Raw genomic sequence first — 22239 nt, 5'->3', positions numbered from 1 at the left:
TCATCCACGAAGACCCCTAGAGCTTTTACTAGGGTGGTCCGACTTATAGTTCTATTTTCCCAACAATCTGTATAGAGCAACGTGCTATGCTTTTTTGACAATGAATTCACTTGTGTTTTGAAGGGATTAAAGAGTAGATTGTTCGAGATGCATTATATTTGTACTGAACAAACATTGTCTTGGAAGAGAGTATAGTCGGTGACAAAGTTCACTTGCCAAAACAGATTCACATCGTTAGCAAATATAAGTACCTTCAAGTGTTTCACGAAGGATATCAGATCGTTCATAAAAATAATTTAAAAAAAAATAAAAGACCAAGATTCTAGCCTTGCGTGGCACCCGAAATAGGCAAGAAAGTACGTGACAAGTAGCCAGAAACTATAACAGTGTTGTCTTTCATGTGCATAACTCCTTAACCAGGCAATGCACCCAGGGTCAAGCCCATATATGGTGCCCAACGTGAGGAACAACCGGTAATCTCGGAAGGCAGTTCTAACTGACTTGCTATCAAAAAGATATCCTTTGCCTGGAAGATCTCAGGGTGGTCTCGCCCAAGTGATGGTTCTTCAGCTTTAGCAATAACAACTCGCGATTGACCTTGTCGAAGGCACTGGACATATCCAAATAATATATTACATCTACCTGACCCCGACCCTGAACAATTAACATAGAATAATTAAGAAATGTGAATAAATTTGTTCTAACGGATCTGCCTGCTAAAACCCATGCTGCACAGAAACTAACTTTTTCTTTAAATGATTATACAAGCCGCTGTACACGACATTCTCGAACACTTTTGAGAATGCATTTAAAAGAGATACAGGACAATAATTACTGCCATCGCTACAATTACCAGATGTAAACATCAGCACAACAACTGAATGTTGCCAGATTTCTGGAAAGACACCGTTGAGGAGTGACAAATTAAATAAGTCAAGAATGGCAGCAAGCACGTCGCTGCAACCCTTCACAATAAAGTTAGGAATACCATCGGACCCTGCTAATAGTTTCGAATTTAATTTTTCTGTAGCCGAAAACACCTCATTAACCGTAAGGCTCGTAAAAGTCAATAAAATCGCATGTCACAGGCGAAGTGCTGTTGACATTAGAAAAACACGAACTAAAATAATGTGAAAACAGCTCGCAAACAGACTTCGGAGACGTATAAATAGCATATCCATTGCGTAGCGTTATATTGCTTAACCCCTTCCCGGTACGCTTCTTCACAAAGCGACATATTCCTTCGGGTCGCTTGTTTAGGCTAAGCTCCACCTGCTTACGATACAGGTGCTGGTCATTGGCGAGAAGTTTCTTTGTGAGTTCACGCATAGTTTTGGTATCATATGTTCAGTTTTGTCTTTTTGTACAATCAATGGTAATGTGATATTGATTTTGAGTCATGTCGTAAACTGTTGGAGAACCATTTGGGGCACTTCTCGGGACGTTGAAGGTACTTGGGAATGAATATATTCATTGCATTATTTATTTCCGATGTGAGACTGTCCACCATGAAATCAACATTCGAATCGTGAAATATATTAGTCCAACCCTACCGAAAAATCCGTTATAACTTTTCGCTATCCGGATTATGGAACCGGAAATCTATCTGGATTCTATCTGGACTCTATCTGGAATTTAGGTTTTCAGAAATTATTCCTTTGTCTGCAATCTGGATTTCGGGTTTCCAGTAACAAATTTCCGGTTCCATAACCCGGATAGTGAAAAGTTATACCGGATTTTTCGGTAGGGAATCGTATGTTTTTAATTATGTCAATACACCAAAATATTCACTGAGACTATATGCACATATCAGTACGAAGCAAAGTGATATGACCTCTAAAGACGTTAAAAACAAGATTTCAAGTTGAGCATGATAAGCACCCATATTTACCAGCGGATCATTTAGGTGAGTCAGTTCTGAGACATGAAAGTTATATAAAACTAAATCAAGAATATTGCCTGAGCAATTCGCACGCACGTTCTGTTGCGTAAAATTATTAAACTTTATATAATTGAACAAACAAGACGCTTTTAAACGCGTGCATGAGCTTCCACTGTTACCGATACCAGGAATCCAGTCAACTTTTGGTAAATTACCATCCTCGTGCATTTTTACGCGACGCATCTATGTTGCTTTCAAGGAAATATAAGGGGTCTACAAAAAGTGCAAAATCACAACTGCTTGGTGAAGTTAGGGAAATTACCACTCCGAGTGCACTCTTGTCTACACGTAGAAGCTTTACATTGGCCGTCGAAATAACAAACCGAGACGAGAACCCCACGAGCAGGCGAAGAATTTCCGAAGAACCCCCTCATGTTCCGATTGACCGTTGTCTTATCCGCCGATGTCGGATTCCGTGTTCCCAGCTGGGCATAGCCCGGCTATCGGATGCAGCGCCGATAGGCCTCATCCATGAACGTACCAACCGTGGGGGGGGGAAGGCAAGGCATGTGTTTTGCCCCCCCCCCCCCCCCTGAAACAGCCACCACTGGGCAGGGCAAACACTGGCCGGCGGCGCCCAAGGGCCGCGCCCCCGGCCCTGGGGGGGGGGGGGGGGGGGGGGGGGGGGGGGGGGAGGGGAGGGGTCTGGTTTGCCCCCCCCCCCCTTAAAAACAAGTTGGCCTCATCGCAGAAGGATTGACGCGCCTTGAACAATCCTTGTATTTGTAGCTGCTTTTTTCAGATTGCGTGAAGATGTCGTATTCTTCTGCCTTTATATCGTGGCACTGGCATTGAAACCGGCAAGAATACGTACATGACGCACAGTGTAAAAATGGTTGTCTACCGAAGTACTGAGCAAAGCAGCAACCGCACACGTAGTACGTCCTTGTTCCTCGCCACCCGCGGAGCGAAAAACATTTAGATCCCAGTCTAACTGTCTACTACGATCAATGGCAAATAGTTATCTGGCCAAAAAGATAAATTGACTGAAAGAAAAACCGCACCTTAACGCGATAACTAAATATATATATTGTTTCGATCTATCCATAAACCAGAGAAAACACCTGTGCTTATTAGTTTTATTGGAGTACCTTTAGAACTAGTTAAAGAACAAAACTGTCTGGGTGTATGGTTTGACAAAGAATTGAACTGATCGACACATGTACAAAGACTTAGCTCTAAATTGTCGAAAACTATTGGCTGTATTGATAAAATAGATAAACTGCTCCCTGTATGGTAAAAACATATCACTATATTACTTTTTATGTTATTCAAAAATATCATACGGTGCATTAGCATGCCAAGAATCAAGAATGGGGAACTACGATAAAATAATAGTCCTTCAAAAAAGAATTATACACATGTTAGAAAATTTTCACGGATATCAACGTGACTTGCGCACGAGTCAATTGTTTAAAAATGATATATTACTTTAAATAATATAATAAAAAAGTAATATATTAAAAGTCAGCAAAATAATTTTTTAAACTATTTCAGCTAATACATCATGAAAAACTATTCCTTACTCTAAAAAGTTGTTGTACAGAACACACGCAGAGGAAAAGTATTTGGAAATCAACTAAAATTATAACTAATTATGGAAAATAACAAATTACTTACCGGGTTCCCTATTCGTTAAATAATATTGAAGAAAGAATAAACTTTTGTCGTTGCTTACACGATTTCAAGAAAAACAAAAAAACATCCTGGTGGCAAGAGATGTGGTCTTTAGTAAAAATAAATGAACTAACGAAGCATAAAAATCATATATCGCGTGAAAAATATTTGCACAAATGGACCAGTTAGATCAAGTTGTGTTGTTGGCCTGATTGCTAAGTGATTGCTGGCTACCTACGCCAAGAACTTTGTAAGAGGACGGGCCTTGACAGGATTTGCAGCCTTTTGCCTCTGCCTCCCATCCCAATATACCACCCCCCCCCCCCCCAAGAAAAAAAAATACAATAAAAATATATATGTTGTGAGGAGGTTTTTCAGTGGCAAGCAAATCTGGTTTAAACTGGGGCCCAGCGTCTCCGTTCAAGATTGTAAAGTACTGGCGGTAGCGGTTGAAGCCAGTGAAGCTTTGGCGGCACCGTGATTCACTGTTTGTGTGAGGTTGTTCTAAAATGTGTAGCTCATACGGCGAGTCTAGCACCAGTAGCACCTCAGATAATTGATGAGGGTGTTTGCAAGAACTAAATCAAAATAATAATTTGCCATCAAACCGCGTGCGGGAAATCGTTTCAAAAAGAAAGCAAAAATGACAAACCTCGTCGCGCTCAACACAGTTATTTTTAGACCCGAATTGAAGTAAGTAAATTGTGAAAATGTTATATCGCTTTGTTTTCCTTTCAGGAGACCCTGCGGTTGTTTCCCTCAGTCCCCATCATTGGCCGGGAGGTCCACAAGGAGTTTAGCGTCAGTACGTTGAACCTCTTCTTGCTATTGTCCGTTTATCGTGTGTTTGTCTGGATTGTGATCAACGGCACTTAAAAACGCCCTGAGAGACAAGGCTACTAGTTTGTAACTTTAATCATCAAGGCGTTAGTTCAATATCATTCACGACTCAACTCGTAACCTCGTCGGAAAATGGCACATGCAATAACCTAACTTTTCTTCTTTTTTTTTTCTTTTTTTTTTGTGACGGAACATTGTTATTGCTCGTACCCAAGTGAACAACTTTTTATCCTTTCGTTTTGTTTCATATGCCGCCAATTACGATGAAACTAGAGCAGGGGTCTCAAGCACGCACCCCACGGGCTGCATTCGGCCCGTGACTCGCTGGGACGCGGCCTGCAAGCAACCGGCTACGAGTCCCGGTTCCCATGTCTCGAGCGCTAAAAATGGCACGCGCAATACTGATCTCATCTCGTCGACTACTTTTCCCTCGAAAAGTAGCTCTGCTCTTTTAGCGTATTCAGATAGTTCATACTTATCTGTGTTCATTTGCCCTTTGTTTCGCTTTATATTTTGCTTCCCAGCTTTTTGTAATGCACGACGATTCCGCTCCTAGGCTGCAAGCGCGAGCTTTTTCGTTGAAGGATGCACGTCGGCTGCGCCAACTCTCGATCAGCAGGAGCAACTTCCAAAGCTAAAGCCACGAGCTCGGGATTTTCGCCTTCAAAAAGATATCCCTATTAAAAGACACGTATTTGTTCGAGTGTTGTAGTAAAAATCGTCACGGAAGCAACAAGTGTCGTATTAACTGATTGTTTTTAATTGTTTTTTTAGAGAAATGTCGAGCTTGTATAATTCCTGGCTGAATTGAGCAACGACAACGACAGTGTACTTGTTCTATTAAAAATGCCAGCACGTCGGCGGGGCGGTGTCATTTCCATTCTTATCACATCAGGTCAGGGACCAAAGTAGTCTTATGCACTAATCAATCTAAAGATGAAACAGGCAAGACTGTGAGTTTACAAAAAGCATAAGGCACGGAATTCCTTCCACCTCCCCCCTCCACGATATTGCATTGGCTCCCGACCTTTCCGGTGTGGGATATTTGGCCCCCTCATTCAAATGAGTTTGAGACCACTGAACTACAATATAATGAGCTAGACGCTTTTCGACAAGCTACTGAGCCACTAGTGTGTTCATGAGTATGCCTTTGCTTGCCTCCTTTTCGTCCGCTTTGTACGCCTTTTTGTTTTTCTATTCCTATGATGTACCATTTTTTAGTCCTAATATTGTTTGTGGACACATTAAACTAAAGATTAGTTTAACGTCAGTCTCTGTTAGCACGCCCTCAGTGCCTTCTATCTTTTGGTTTCTGAAGGAAAAGCAGTAGAAAGAAAAACAGCGGTTAACTAAAGCACCAATCTATTTTTTTAAACGTTGAATTCCCAGACGAAACAAAAATATTGCAGCTGCATTTGTATCTATCGTTTAAGCCGTCATGTTCAAAATTGCGTTTTGTGCAGAACACAGCGGACACTGACGTCCAATCTAAGTGTTCCAGACACAAGCCGCCGTGTCTTTTCATGGCGTCGCCTCGTCCTTCTTTCCTGTTGCATCTTTTCTTGCTGTTTCCAAAAATATTTTGACAGTTGGCGAAGTCCCGCTAAATCATCGTGGCGTCGCATTGTCCTCTCTCCTTTTTTCTTTTGCTTTCCTTTTTCGTTGTTGTTTCTGCTTTCGAAAGCTTACGGCAGCTCACCAACTTTATGCGGGCAGAAACTGGGGGAGAGGAGCAAACGGTACCGGGCAGGTAAATCAGAACACTGAGCTCTGACTGGAATGATTGGTGGGCCGAGGCAAATCTATGGCTGCATTTGCCTCCACTGCACTCGTTGAACGCGTTACAACGCGGAACACCGGCGTTCGCGACGAGTGCGGTGGAGACAAAGGCAGCTATTCTTCGTTTCAGCGTAGGTCCAGACGCAGCCGACGCTACGAGGTAATGGGACCAATCAAGCAGCGTCAACAGCGCAAGTCACAATAGTGACTTGCGTGGCACGAACGACAAGAAGCATGACGAACGCCACGATGGTGCGCTTTTCACGCAGTCGGAGCCCGGCGCTGTGGCGTACCCGCGCGCGCTCTCGTTTCCTCCTCTCCTTCAGTTTCCGCCCGCACAGTCACACTGACAGCCTAAAAAGCGCAGAGCGTGGCGTGCCCCTAGAATCTTATTATCGCTCCGCAGCCAATGAGATTGTCGAATTTGCCAATCAGAACGACGAGGGACCAATCAGGACGCAAGAATCCTAAAGATAGCAAACCGCGCCCTGCGTTTCCTAAGTGGCTACAGTACTTCCCACTATGGTGCCTGGAACGCGTCTCCGACTGGCGTGTTTAGCGTCCTATCCCGCCCATACATCGAAAGTGGACCCGAAGTGGCAACAAATGACGTCAAAGAGGCCGAAGTGTCATGCTGTTGCATGTCGCGATGCTGACGGTTAATCGTAGAAAACTAAGGAGAAGCGGCGAGTGGCACGACCAAACGCGAGTGTCGCTGTCGTCACGGCGTCCCAACTTCTAGCTGCCCAAGCTTCCGTGGACTGCCACACTGGGGAACCACTTGCAGTGGAACAGGCGTCTGCGACATACACCACAGCTGTTGGGACGCCGCCAGGATCGCGACTGACGACAGCATGACACTTCTATGACGTCATCAGGCGGAAATCGAGGAACCACTTTTTTGGACGCGGTAAACACACCAGTCGGAGGCGGGTGCCAGGCACCATACTTTCACTGTACGACACGCGACACGCGCAACAAACACTCGCGAAATCTGAGTTAGCTTCCGTAAGAATGCAATGTTGCCTTTAAAAAGAGAAAAAAAACAGCATTTTAAATGGGGGCTATTGTTACGATTTGTTTTCCGCACGGGGCGCAGACGGCAACGTAGTTCCTCAAGGCGCCATCGTGGTGGTCTTTTCGTACATGCTGCATCGAGATCTCCAGTCCTTCCCCAGGCCAGAGGAGTTCTTTCCTGAGCGGTTCCTGCCGGAAAACAGCTTGGGCAGGCACCCGTTTGCCTACGTCCCGTTCTCTGCAGGGCCCAGAAACTGCATCGGTGAGTCCTCAAACTTAGCATCTTTTAGTGGTTTTTTTTTGTTCGTGCGTGTGTGCGTATCTGCGCGTGTGTGCGTAAGTGTGTGTGTGTGTTTTGAGATAACCAACTTCAACATTTTTGTCGTCACATCGAAGCGATGGGACCGGCTCTGGAAATGCGAACATGCTTGACTCTTTAAAAAAAAGATGGGTACCATTTTATGCGTTCACAGCTCCTGTAGGAAACTCACTTGCTTGTAATTTATAAACTTCGGCATTTCACTCTTGTTGTCCGTTGTTTCTCTCTATCTCTCTCTCTCTCTCTCTCTTAATATCGACCTAAACGACAAGAATATCGATATTACAATAAAATGCTGAAGAAAACAGTCGTTCAAAATATATTTGCCAGTATCGGATGTTGACAAAAAAACCACAATGTATTTCTCGCCGCAAAAATAAACTACGCATCGCAGTACTCCTCGCCCAAATGTAGCCCCAGCGCTTGGACCAGCTACCAAATTCTTAGGACTAAGCATCAACCGATTCAAAAGTAATAAACGAATCTCGGAAATTTTAGAAAAAAAATGGCGATCACGTGGAGATAAATGGCGTCTGCTTCTAAAACTGGGACCTTTTCTTTTTTCAATAATTTTTTTTTTTTTTTTTAAATTGCACAAGGCTTTTGAAACTTCAGCATCTGGTCTCAACTTCTAGCGTATCACTTGGGAAGAGACTGGGCGTTCGGGCGATCCATGGTTTATTCTTGCGGCGAGAAAAACAATACTCGCACCTCTTCCACATGCCCGATAATATGGGATGTAATCGATCGGTATAAAATTCGTAATACAAAAAAAAAAAAGAATAGTTAACAAAATAAAAAAATGTTAGAAAAAAAAAAAAAAAGTTTTTTCACGGGACCTATGAATTCGTTGAATCCACTTCTCCTGTTGCACGGAAGCGTTGTGGGGAAGCTATGCCTTCGGTGCTGCAGAAGCACCAGGAAGCGGTCTTCCTCGTAGACTCGCTTTTCTGTAATTCACCGAAACCGCGGACATAGCCGGGCCTATTGTTCCGAGTGTCAACCTTTGAAAATGTTTGCACAAAATAGAATGTACGCAGGACTGAATCGGGATGCATAATACAAAAATCTTGAAGCCTTATCATTTCCACCTGTTTCACTGCACGATGGAGGGCTTTGAACACTTACGCAAGCGTATTCTTTTGTGAGCTTCAGTGCTGCTTGCATGCGAGCTCATGATGCTATCACACCAGCATGGCGTAACAATATTGGAAAGTGAGGTCATTTTTTTCATGTTCCCATTTCAATGACATCATTTTTTTCTGGACAGCTCCCATTTCTGTCTAGGATCAGAATTTATTTCAAACCTCGGTAGAGATGCGTTGCTGTAAGATTTTTCTCAACAAACAATAAAAGGGAGAACTTGAAAAGGAATCTCTTGGAACTTAACACGTGCAATACACGTTTCGCTAAAAGTCAGCTTTCTCAAGGCTCCCAGCAAAAACGTCGACCGCCACTCTGAGGCTGCCAGGAAGTTCGTTATCGTGTTCCTCCTACCAGCACTGACTACCTTCACAACTTGCTTAAAATAAGTTAGGAATATAATTTCAAACACAACGCAAATGGACATGGACTAATAGAAGGCGAAGATAGGCCAAGCACTTGTCCTGTCTTCTCCTTCCAGTAGTCCTTATCTATTTACGCTGCTCATTTCAACGTATGTAACGAACTAGCCCGCCAGTCGGTTCCGATATAATTTCAACTAGAACTAAACTATGGTCAACCTCGACGTATCTCCAATGATTCGAGAGAATTTACGCACCTCGCTCCCCAACAGGCCAGCGCTTCGCGCTCATGGAGGAGAAGATCGTTCTGTCCAACCTCTTCCGGAGGTTCTCGGTCACGTCCCTGGTACCCCGACACAACCTCAAGCTTGCCGGGGAGCTGGTGCTCCGCAACCAGAACGGCATCGAAGTGGAGCTCACGCCTCGCCAACCCCATGCTCCTGCTGCCATCGCCCAGGATAAACCGTAGTCATCCGCTCCGAACAACGGGACTTTCCTGGGCTCCTGTGTGAAGGCGTGGGTGAAAGTACGGAGCCTAAAACGGCGTCTCCGACTTCCGCTTACCGTGCCCTAAAATGTGGTCTCTCGATTTTCGCCTGATGACGTCATACAAGTGTGCCTGCCGCGGTCCTGGCGTTGGCACAAATAGCGGAAGTGGATGTGGCGGACGCCTGTTCTGCTGCAGGTCTCTCCCCAGCTTAAAAGTTCACGGAAGCTGCTGCAGCAGCCAGGAGTTATGACGCCGCGACGACGGCGACACTCACGTTCGATCGTCCTTCTTAGCGTAACTTCCAAGGCCATCCGCCAGGATCGCGACCTCCAACATGGCCTGCCAACTCCTGCGACGTCAATTCGTTGCCATTTCGGAAACACCTTCGACCCGCGGGCAGCATAGAACCCTAAACACTCCCGTCGAAGACCCGTTCCGAGCAACGTAGTGAGAACAACTGGCCATCTAGTCAACGTACCGCCATCAGTCAGGGTTTCAAATACGCAGCGTTGTGGCGGATTTTTTTTTTTTTTTTATTGAAGTTTTCTACACGTTACGCTGGTGATGTCCTTAGCCCTTCGACCTGCCAAAGACGAGCTTGGCTCGTCCGCCGACGCAGCTGGAAGTGCCAAGTCATAGTTTCCTGTGCGTCAATTTACCTGAGTGTGCTGGCAGGTATCTCTTACACCGAGCTACGATTTCGGCTGCAGATAAGTTGCCAGAGCACCGCGTGTGCGCCTGTGGTCCCGTGCTCTTACTTCGTGTGAGAGAGAGCGTAAGGTGTTCCTTCTGCACGGAGACGAGCTCCGGGGGAAGATTCCACGCGCAAGTCGAATCTTAACTCACAGCTAGCAGCTGGCGCTCAGAGCTTTCGCCGACATGCTGCACGAAATAGGGGCGAACCACGCTTTTTGTATGGCAGGCGAAGGGTGAATTCAGCCATGGCGAAACTAGATTTTATAAAGCTCAACATATGCGCACTGCCTCTCGGGAGTAACAGTGACTGGAGTCAAACTGAACAATGATACCCCACTGAATTTTTTTTTTTTTAATTGTTGCTTTGTAAAATTATGTTTGTGAAAACCTAGTTCAGTGAGCAGCAATGTGACTTTCTTTTGAATAAAGGTATAACTTCGGGGTAGCGTTTGAGCGCGACACAACTTCAAATTCTTACTTTTCAATTTGAATGTGCAAATTGACCGGGTTGGAATGACAGCGTTGGCCTCTAGATTTATATTCGAAGCGCAGAGATTTACAAAAGTGGTTATCCTTGATCAGCCCGAGGATCAGCACATGCAAACTTCGATTACTTTAAAACAAATTCCACTTACATTTTAGAAGATAATAAAGATATGCACGCTCGAGTGAGTTTTGCCGTAAGGTGTGTAAGAGATTGGAACCACGGTCAATTTCTGTACGATAAGACGACTTCTCAATTTAAACAAAAGGTTTACTACTGGAACGTTGCGTTCATACTCTGTAATTAAAAACGAAAACAATAACTAAAAAAATCTGCTCTATATTGTCTGTTTGCTGTTTTTTAAGGTCATTTTTTGGGACTCGCTAGCTCATTGTGAAGTGTATTCATAGGGATACATTGGCCACATGCCGAGATTACTCCAAGTATCCCTGGTCCAGTACGCCGCACACGAGATGTATTTAGAAATGAGCAGCATCGATTTCCTAGCATTCTCCAGGGCGGCATGAAATGCAAAGCCTTGAATGGATGTTCCTTTTTTGCATGCAGTGTCGGTTGTTATTGTTGTTGTTATTAAACAGTGAAGAATGGTTTAAAAACATTCGTTTTTCATTGTACCTGTCTTAAGGGTGAAACTTTGGTCTTTGGGATTTTTCGATCATGTCTGGTATATTATTTATTAAATTTTCACCTCTACTCTGTGCTAAGCACAAACATAAGCACAATTTTTTTTTTCTATTATAGTTTTCGAAAAAAAAACCTCAACTTTGCCACAAACGTTTCTGTCCAACTTTTTACGCTACCCCCATCAAAAAATGACACAATATATATCAGCGTGTTCTACAAACAGCAGTGTGCAACAAAACTACGGTTTTAATTTTAACATCATTCTAGAAAAAGTTGTTTGTAGTTGACATTTCTTAGAAATAGTAGTCTTGTTGCACTCTCTTATTTATGAGGTGTCCCAGCTCTAGATCGAAAGATTCTGGGGCAAAACTGTGTTGTGACTAAAAAATTAAACACAAAAAATAGTGCAAAAAGAAAAGATTAGTAAACAGGACAAGCGCTTGTCCTGTTTACTTTTTGTCCTTGTCTTTCTTTGCGCTATTTTACATGTTTAAGATGAACCAAATAGCCCAACAATGTACCCCACTTGACAAAATTAATTCTTAGAAAACAAGAAAAGCTTTCCAAAATATGCTTACAAACAGCGTGCATCAGAAACTTTGAATCGATATAAGTATATAAATTGATTCTTCCCGAGTGTAGTACTTACATTTTGAGGGGGGGGGGGGGGGGGGGGGGGGGATTTATCGATAAAAAATATAAAAAATAACTTTTTGTCGTTTTTGTTTTAAGACGGGGGTCTCTAACACAATTCACAGTTCTTGCTACTTCATGCATGGCGGCACTTTTTATAAACCTGTCCTTTCACCGCCGGTACTTACCCACTGTACAGGGGAAAGGTAGTAATTTGTTGGCAAAATTGAGCTAGAACTGAATATTGCATCAGTACAACAGGAATTTCGAACACTTTAATTTAAGAACTGGTTTGCGCTGAAAACCTTGGCGACTCTCAACTACCGTATAAAGGGGAGCTGCCGAATTTCCTAAAAAAAAGTCAAAATAACTGAAAACGCTGCCTGTTGCACTGCAAAAGGTGAAAATGGCACGCTTATCCTAATACTTGGAATGCACTTTTCTTTTTTTACACAAAATTATCTCTCTTTTTTTTTTTGCTAAATATGCGTTTTAGCAATTCTGAGAGAGCAGAGTAAAGTCATGACTTCCTATGACACTATTCCTTTACACACACTACTTCAAGTCAAAGAAAGCACAAGGTGCTCCGGCCACAAGTAACACAAAGTAGAATATTTTTTCAGAGTTGCCACCACATGCTCAACTTTCAAGGGAAAAACTGCCGAATTAGGCTTTTTAACAGCACTAAAAGGTATGAATTGGTACTATTAGTAACAGGTGCTTCTTTAGCTTCGTGGAGGAACAATAAACATCATTAACATGTTCTGTAGTCACCAACAGGATGGATGAGAATAGCAGGGCATCTCTTTCAAATGCCCGTCCTCAAGCATACACACGCTGGAAGCAGGACAAATGAACAACCTCCCTGCCATTTTCAGCACGTCAGCAACTCTAGCATCCACTAGCAAAGTTGAGTCCAAACATGTGCAAAGAACAAGTAGCCACAACTGTTACGCGATTGCAGCCTTGGGTCGCCTTTTTATATTCTGAATGACGAATGAACTATTATTCGTAGCCATGAACGGCCTCGTTTCCCAGCTTGCACACACAATCAATGCATCGTTAAATATCTACGCCAACATACCACTTCCGCGTACGCCTCAATGAAGAAAAACCGTGTACATGTGCAGTTTTCGTTTATTCGTTCAAGTTCCATCTCCACAGAGACAATACAACTTGGGTTGGGACTGTCAGGGAATATACCGGTATAAAAATAAACAGATCTCATCCTAAAAAGTCAGCTATTCCATCTCTGCATATGCAGTACTCTTAAAAGAAAAAAGAAAAAAAAAAGCTTCAGCGAAAGAAAGAAAACTATTTTAAAGCTTAACATTAGCTTCCATCCAAATCTGCACGCTGCTTGAAAGCCCCAATAAGCGTCCCAGAATGAAACATTAAAGTCTTGGTAGTCAGCTTTCCACGAGAGAAAGCAACTTTGAAACTGACTGTTCACGATTGGAGACAAAAACCGACATTACGAAGTTGCAAAATGACCCAAAATCTTCACAAATTTATTTTCAGTGTTTTACCTTTCTTCGCCATTTCCGGACACAATGAGAGCAGCATGAGGTTAGCAGCGTCGCAGCGGGCCTCAGCTAGCCCCGTCCGCCATTGCTCAAGCGGAATATAATGTACAGGGTCGACTACTACCAATCGAAAGGAACCGAAAAGCAGGCTTAGCCAGCATCCTTTTTTTAATGAAGCTGGAAAAAGCTATAGTTGGAGGTAACTCTCGTTGCAAAACACGCGGCCTATTGAAGGAACACCCCAAGCTGCTGGGCGACTTGCAACAGCGCCTTGAGGCCGGGCATGAAGCTGCTGGTTTCTGAGAAGTTGGACGTCGACACCAGGTGGCTGTGGATACCCAGGGCCGCTGCATAGTCCCCTTGCTGAATCATCTGCACTATCTGATGCAGGCCGTGCGTGGTTGCAGCTGACAGCTGAAAACAAACAACGGGCAGCGCCTTTACGACTAGAAAGAAAAACTGCTACGAGACAAATAAAGAAACCTTACTCAACTGCTTTCTGAACTCGTATTCTACAAGATATTTCCGAGGAAAGGCACTCCTAAAAGGGTTATTTCAAGGTTGTGTCCTGAGGCACCATCAAAAATTCTTTAAATTCGTGAAGTCTCAAGGGCTACCTTGAAAATTACACTTCCAACGTGCCCTATAAGACCATTTATTTAAAAAGCTAAAGAATGCATCTGAGCAAGTTAGTCAACTGACAGTGATAGTTAAATTAACCCTTTATATCATGTCCACCGTGACCAATAAACATTCAGCAAGGACGGTATTCGTGTAACAGGCGTCCCTTTCTGGTTTTTGTACAGACTAAAACAATAGCTGTATATTTTCATTTCCTTCCTAATTAAAGAGCTTTAGAAAAGCCCTTAATAAATTGCAATAGCAGTCTCAAATCATGCTTCAGATAACACAAAAACAACCACTATACTAATAGAACAAATGAAAAGCACCCTCATGGTCTCATGGTCGTGGCAACAAAGAAACAGCACTCACCACGTTTTCCCGTAACCTGTCGTAGAGATGCTCCAACTTCCGTGCAACATCGTCCAACTTCCTCCGAACTTGCTGGAGTGGCATGAGACAGACAAACTCAATGTCAATCCCAACGAAAACTCGCAGCTGAATATCCAAACTGCAAAAGCATGAAGTCGGTGGAACTCACCGGATTTGTTGCAGCCTGGACGCAGTTCTGCCGGAGGTCCTCAAAGGTGTCTTGGAGCACTTGGTTCTCGGGAGGGATGAGTCCCTTCTCCTTGACGGGCGCTGGTGGACAGACCTGAGGGACGGGCTGCCGCGCGAAGACAATTTTTTTTAGTCGGAGAAAGTCTTAACCTGTCACCAGAGGCGCTAGCTAACCTCCAGAACTTTTGAGGCCTACAAGCCACACTCCAGGCATGTGCCATGCAAGTAACTTGCAAGCATGAGCACTCCTGTCGCGGTGCCATTGGACTTATCCAAGCCGTGACAGGCGTACGCCATACTCTGCCCCCTAGCTCGACTGAGAGCTGGTCCCCCTAACACAGAACTAGAACAGGGTAAGTTCAAAGCAGCGACACCTGCATGCCTTGCTAACGTATCCTCACTGAAGCAGTGACACATACAGTCCGAATCACGCTTGACTGGAGTATGAGCGGACTTTTTCGTGCCAAAAGAACTAGCATAAGATACTGGCTGGGACGAAAATGGATGAAGAGGGGTTTAACCGGATGAATGAAGAGACAAAAAAAAATGCACAAGGTTCGGCAGTGAGACATAAATGTTCATATGCGCAAAAAAAAAAGGTCCGAGTTCGTGAACAGCAGGTTCACGATTTGCTTCGGTTAAGTGAGACTAGGACCAGACGCTGAAAAAGTACAGTCGCCGACCGATTTTTCGGACGCCGTTAATTCGGACATGTTCGACATTTCAGACCTAAAGGAGAAATCGTGATCTACTCAACAGAAATAATGCATATTCACGACCAATGTTTTAAACAGCTTGAAGTCCGAAAGTGCCATTATTCAGACAAAATCGTCACGAGCGATCAGCAGGAAACACCATTGAGAAACCGCCATTTTAGGTTCCGTGTTGGCTGCACATGGATTGGCTCGGTTTGGCAGCGCTACTTGAGCACTGCCAAGTCCTGCTAATACGTGAAGCTATGCTACGGCTTTTTTGTTTTCTCTGGCTGCACATCATTATCATCACCTTTGTTAACATTTTGCTTTGTTCATTCGTCATTCTGCAGTCGTGAACTTGCGCCTCTCATCTCGTCTTGGTCAATTGTGTTTTCGGACAACACTGGCTTAGACATCATGGCCCCACCTGTTCTTCCGCTGCCGCGAAGTGTCGCTAGGGAATGGCTATATTGATTGAATACAGACATATACATACATAAAGGCGATGAGCTCTTTCAATACTCAACATCGTAAGTTCTAAACCCAATTTTTCGAGGCACACCTTGACGACGGTTTTTCTCGATTGAGCCCAAGTCTCTTTATCAGCATCGTGGAAACGAGCAAAAAGAAGGTTAGACCAGCACGTTCTGCCCTTAGCCTTGTCACAGCGCATTCTTAGCTGAGATAAGTCGGTGATCGTAGATGATAACAAGGGATCAGGACCTGACTATCTATTAATGTCAAGGAAGGCTAACTCACGCGGGTTGCTCCTCTTTTTATTTATATGTGCCACGACCAATCGGAACGAAAGAGTGCCGTTTAAATCAGAGTTTTTTGTTAACATCCATGGACACATTTTTTTTCCAGATCCTACCATATAACAGTTTCGCTGTAAAAGTACTCGACCATAACACTAGAAAAGAAGGCAGCCATTCTCAAGCTAATAGAAAGTGGCCCAACACAAGCGGAGGCATAACCCAAAGCAAAGCACTATTGACGGCCTTTTTAAGCCCGCTTGGACATAATACAGTCAAGCTTTCAATCTGCAGGTTTTTCGGACTGCTCAATATTTCGGACGTTTTTTGGTCCCTGTAAAGTCAGAAAAATTGGTCGGCGACTATATATTGAAATGGGCCGCTCCTTCTTATATACTGCAGTGCTGTTCTTCCTCCACATAGCAAAGTATTAAGTAGTGTTGCGCATCTGCCAGTATAAGAGACAGTTCACATTTTCTGCATAAAGAGAATTATGCTCTCTTTTGAATATTATTATTAGGGTTCCGTGTTTTCGGTCCAAAAAAATAAAAAAAAAATCAGAAAAACACTTACTGGTATAATTTTCGTGAATTCAAATTTATACGATAAACTCAAAATTTCAATGTACCAATGCCAAAAGAAAGACAGTATATTTTACAAATAAGTTAGGTCAGCACACAGGGCCAATGGTTTTGAGAAAATGTCACCTCAGTTTTCTTTCAAATTTCGGACCAATGACAAGAGGTATCTTATCGCTTATCTCGTGACGGCTTATTTACGACAACAGGCCATTGTACTTTCGGGTCACGACAAAAGTCACTGTTCCGGTTTCCAGTTTTGGCCATACTATTTGTACTCCTTAGAGGAAGGAAGGGGTGTGCTTGTGTAACAGTGAAAGCTATGAACTATAAAGATCAGTTGACCCTGTGCGGCCGCGGGGTGGGTTGATGGATAGGATGGGATGAATACTAGCCAACTAGCTCCAGAAGTTTATTTATGTTAAGGTATCTATGTTTATCGAAGCAACAATTGTTTGCAACTGTTGTCGTGGGTTACATTAGTATTGCCAATGGCAATAGCGTCAATGCTGAATCCAGCTGAACAAATATTAATTGATACAAGAGCATTCTGTTGAGACTAGCATACATTTCCACCCCGATTTTATTTATCTTTATTTTTTAATAGAAAATACTGTAAAATCAAGCTCCGGATTTCGGAGAGTTGTGAATCTAACAAAAACAAATTCCGATAACTCCGAATTTGCGACAAAAATAAACTCTGAAACACCCTCCAAATTTGGTGAAAAATAAACTCTGAAAACACAGAATCCTAATTATATAAATTTTGAGAAGCAGAAATCCTAGTTCCGCATCATCTCGAGATTTTTGCCAGCTTTGCAGTCTTTTGCAGAGCTTCACAAACAAAAATGTTCTTGTGAATAAGAGCTTGGCATTTGCAGCCTCCTTCAACCTTCAGGTTGTTTTACCTTAATTACCCTGCTTCTAATCAAGCATAATATAAAGCCTTTAGCGTGATAGAATGACTAAAAGAAGTGGAAGCACTACACACAAAAGCATCGCCCAGCAATATAATGCATGTAACTGAATGATCCGAATCACCCAAATCAAACCATGAGCACAGAAAACCATTTCAGCTTCAGAGTTTACTAAAGAGCCCTATGCAAAATGCAAAAAGGGGAGAGGGGTTAGTAGGTGTTAGTAGCAACAGCCTTCACCTGCCAAGATTGATTAATAGAACACATGCTATACCGGCATTAGGTATCAAACGAAGCAAAAGAGAGCTCAGAACCGACAATCTCTTAACCTGGACCACAAAGTGTCGACGAATCTGCAGGCTCGGATGGTTAACAGGTCTGTTAAAAATTTTTGTTCTGAACTCTCTTTCGCCTCGTGTTGCAAGTCACCTTCGATTCGCAGGATTTACTCACAGTTGCAAGTGGATTGAGGATTGAAAGGTGAGAAGGAGGGCGGTCCTTCACCAAGAAAAAAATTTAAAACAAGCGTAAGTCGGCTGACAAACAAAAGCACCAGCAACAGAAACAGAGCATCCCTCTATGAACCATCCCAGCTGGAAATCACCACCACCATTGTTTTCTTACAATGTGCATGCAATATTGGTATACGGTAAAGAAGCCGTCCCAACAGCAACATCTCAAATTTGAAACAGCCTCAACATTTCACTCTTTATTCCTTGGTACACTCAGGGCAGACCTGCAACCCCATGACATACCGTAAAGTTCCGAGAGGACGCCCGCCCCCGAGGGATCGCCCATCCCGTTTTTTATGGTTAAATATCTTTAACATAAAAATTCCAAAACATCAGCAACTCCCCGATTCCCTTCGGACGTGACGCGATGTCACACGGGAATCGCATCCGCCTTGCGATCTGCTGTACCAGTACGTCTGATAAGCGAGTTCATAGTGGGTTCCCGGATTTTGTCCGCAACCTGCGCGCGCGATATCGACTCCCATAACACGCGAGTTCCCGCGTGTATATTGCATCGTGAAATGCGAATCTGCTGCGCCCGCGATCTGCGGTATCCAGACCCGTGGCATGAGAGTTTGTCGCGGATTCCCGCGTTTTTGTCCACAACCTGCGCACGCGAGTCCCCGTGTGTATGTTGCATCATGAAATATGATTCTGCTGTGTGTGCGAACTGCTCTATTCGTTCCCGTGAGATGAGAGTTCTCAGCGGGTTTTTGAGGGTCCTTCGCACGGTAAAATGCAGATCTGCTGCGTCTGCAACCGGAGGTATCCTTTCCCGTGACACAAAAGTCCGTAGCAAGTTCCCGTGTGTTTATCGCATTGTGAAACGTGAATTTGCAGTGTCCGCGATATGGAGCATCAGCAGTCTTGGGTAAGTTACTTTTAAAAAGTAATTCGTTACAGTTACAGCTACTTTCAGAAAAGTAACGAAGTTACCGTTACAGTTACCACAACAAGAGTAACTCGTTACAGTTAGTTACTTTTAGAAAGTAACAACGTTACTTTTGAGTTACTTTTCTAAAATACAAAAAAAATTAAGAAAAACTAGAAAATGCCCCCTCACCAAGTTTTATTGCTTAAAATTTAAAAAGTATGCTTTTTACTTCACATTGTAACTTAGCAGTAGTTGCTTCTCGAAATTAATGTCTGAAAGTTTCCTCTCATTTGATGGCGACACGTCCCTGCCCTTGCTGAACAGACCCAGCGCAACCAGAGCAACAAGCAAATTCCAAGAAAACAGCAGTAAATTTTGCCTCGACTGTTGACGCCACGCCAGAGTAGTGGCGCAAATCAAAATACGAAACATGCGCAGTGCCTTTTGTGTCTAGTGTTGTTTGACGGTTGATTCACCCGATTAAAAAGCGGTTGCTCAGAAAAAAGAAAAACCGCAACATAGATAGTGCTTCAAGGTACTAAGATGTAAGTGTTCAGTCACAAAGTACAAGTGCATGCGTAAAGATAACTAGATTTTTTTTTTTTCATCACATCTACACGTGGCTATATTCGGGTCATGACTCGCAAGAAAGAACGTATTCAGAAAATTGTGCAAGGCCAACTTGATATTCGAAATGTCGAAACGGACAATTTGCAAAGTGCAAGGAATAGCTAAATTGTACTCGGTCAATGATATATTGTTCATAAACTGGAAAGTAACGACAAAAGTAACGTTGTTACTTTCATCGTTACTTGAGAAAACGTAATGGAAATACAGTTACAAGTTAGATTTTTTTTAAAGTAACTCGTTGCAGTTACAAGTTACTAAAAAAGTAATGAAGTTACAGTAACTTGTTACTAGTAACGCATTACTACCCAAGACTGAGTATCAGTTTCCACGTCACATTGTTTGTAGCGGGTGCACCAGTGTTGTTATCATTAATTTTTGATAAAGTTTTGCTGTGGCATCCCCAAAGATAGCCCACCCCATGTTTTTCACCATTTATCTCTTCATTTTGGGTGGGCATTCTTTCGGAACTTTCTGGTAATCGTTTTTGTGACTTCACTATTCTGTAAGTATGAAGGCACAAGCATACAAAAATACAGCAAAAATGTTTTTCTTGTCCCAATTACAGCAGAATCTTGATGATACGATCACAGCTCATCCAAGTTCAGGGATGATACAAATTTTTCAGAATCCCCGGCCCATGTGCCTTAAAACTATGTATGAATGCTGTCTCAGGCCGCAGTGAATCGTACAAACGAATGTGTCGATCTTGAGAAGGTAGCATACATTGTTTACTGATCCTCTAGGGTGGCATCACTCGGCTTCTATAATTATTACAGGTGCTTTTGTGTCATTTTTCTCGCTGTTCATTCTTTATGCGTCCCGTGCGATCACAACAACGGTGGCTGCGTTAAGAAATTCTAAAGCCTACCAATGTCCAGCGTTGCTGCACTATCTATGTCGTCACGTGATTCGACTTGCTAGAGTGACTCGCATCCACCTACATCCAGAGTTGCTGCTTTAGTTTTGTTGTCGCATAATAAACCGGCTTTAGTACGTAACTCGCAATCACTCGGGCAAACATGAGAAGTGACGTTTGGAATCAGGGTTGACCATGTGATTGCCTGAACCTGCAGAACTGTCGGTCAAACATTTAGCTCTGTTCACATTTTTATTTTCTTCAATTGACTTTCAGAAGAATGTTTGTAGTCTGCCCAGCGAGTGAATTGGGAAGTGTCTCACAAGAGAAAAGCGCTGTCCTTCAGGCACTGTCCTTGCGGAAAGTAAACAAGGAAGAAAACGCGTGGACTTAGCGAAGGAGTTAGGCCTGGCACCGTCAACCCTGTGTACCACCATGGGTAAATGGCAACGGATAATAAAACACGCCCAGCATTTTGGCGTCAATTTGAAGCAGGCAAAGGCTGCACAACATGTGAAGCTTGAAGAAGTCCTTTTGACGTGGTTTAAGGAGGTGGAGGTGGCGGGCGTTAACATTGACGGCAAGGTGCACATCAAAATGTCACTCGGCATTGAGAATTTACAAGCATCGGGCTGTTGGGTGCACTGTTTTAAAGCTAAACATGGCTTGGCGTATGAACGAGTCTGCGGAAAAAGCAAGAAAGTGGACGAATCTGTCATCACTGACTAGTAGACAAGCACTCTCCCAATGCTGATTGCAGGTTATGAAGCCCGTGATATACCCAATGCTGATCAGGCGGACGTCTTCATCAATGTACATTCAGAGAACAGCCTTTGCTTCAAGGGCCAGACTTGCAAGGGCAGACAGAAGAGCACACAGAGAGGGACTGCTCTTTTTTGTTGCATCTCGGAGATGATGAAGCTTACCGTCATCGGCAGATTCGTGAAGCCAAGGTGCTTGAAAGGTGCAGGCCGTTTGCCCTACATTTACAAGGCAAACAAGAAGTCCTGGGTGACAGGAGCCTTCTTCCAGTAATTTCTTATTCACTTTGAGAACAAAATGTTGTGCAATGGCAGGAAGATCCTAGTGTTCCTTGACCGCTGCGCCGCCCACCCGAAGCAAGTCAACCTCAAAAATGTTAGTGTGGAGTTTCTACCGACTAACACGACATGCCGGCTACACTCTCTGGATGCCAGCATAATTCGAAATGTAAAGTGCCATTTCAAGGGGCTTCTGGTGCGGCGTCTGCTTGGCAAGATCGATCGGCAAGATGAGGAGCCTTGGATAAGCCTCGTGGACGCTTTGCACTTCCTCCTTGTGTCCTGGGACCATGTTACTGCGAGCACGATAGCAAACTGCTTTCGCAAGTGTGGATACGTAAATCCCTACAGTAGCTGCTCCTCCTGAGCCCGAGGAGAACAGCTTGACAATTGAATATTGGAACCTACTTAGGTGCTGAAAGATCGGCCTCCGATTTCATTACCGATGACGACAACCTCGTGACTTGCAGATAAAGGACTGCAGAGGGGATCGTCGACGAACTGACAGCACCGCAAGGAGAGTCGAGTAGCAAAGATAACAACGACGACGTAAGTAATGACGAGCTACCACCAACAACCACCGAAACGCCAGATGCCTTCGACGTTCTGCGGTGCGTGGAGAGCCTGACTAACGTCAGCGACGACACGTGCGCATGTTTTTACAAGTTACAAAAATGTCTCATGGGTGACATCGGAAAAAAAAAAAA

At 43.6% G+C, this 22239-nt stretch overlaps 2 protein-coding genes across 2 annotated transcripts in view; one reads left to right on the top strand and one right to left on the bottom strand.

The window, feature by feature from the left end:
* LOC8027132 (cytochrome P450 4V2) overlaps positions 1-9926 on the top strand; it is a 56748-nt gene extending 46822 nt beyond the window's left edge. The window contains exons 9-11 of the mRNA XM_029969172.4: positions 4298-4364; positions 7278-7457; positions 9292-9926. Coding sequence (XP_029825032.3) covers positions 4298-4364; positions 7278-7457; positions 9292-9488 — 444 coding nt within the window. The 3' untranslated portion in view covers positions 9489-9926. The remainder of the gene's footprint in view (positions 1-4297; positions 4365-7277; positions 7458-9291) is intronic.
* Positions 9927-13086: 3160 nt separating this feature from the next.
* LOC8027133 (protein transport protein Sec31A) overlaps positions 13087-22239 on the bottom strand; it is a 47906-nt gene continuing 38753 nt past the window's right edge. The window contains exons 24-26 of the mRNA XM_029969169.4: positions 14656-14781; positions 14487-14558; positions 13087-13907 (exon numbers count right to left, since the gene is read on the bottom strand). Of these exons, the coding sequence (XP_029825029.3) occupies positions 13719-13907; positions 14487-14558; positions 14656-14781 (387 nt within the window). The 3' untranslated portion in view covers positions 13087-13718. The remainder of the gene's footprint in view (positions 13908-14486; positions 14559-14655; positions 14782-22239) is intronic.

Source organism: Ixodes scapularis, unplaced genomic scaffold, assembly GCF_016920785.2.
Source record: "Ixodes scapularis isolate PalLabHiFi unplaced genomic scaffold, ASM1692078v2 PGA_scaffold3__209_contigs__length_174095766, whole genome shotgun sequence".
NCBI lineage: Eukaryota > Metazoa > Arthropoda > Arachnida > Ixodida > Ixodidae > Ixodes > Ixodes scapularis.
The sequence above is the reverse complement of the archived record's forward strand: the minus strand, read 5'-3'. Positions and strand labels throughout refer to the sequence as shown.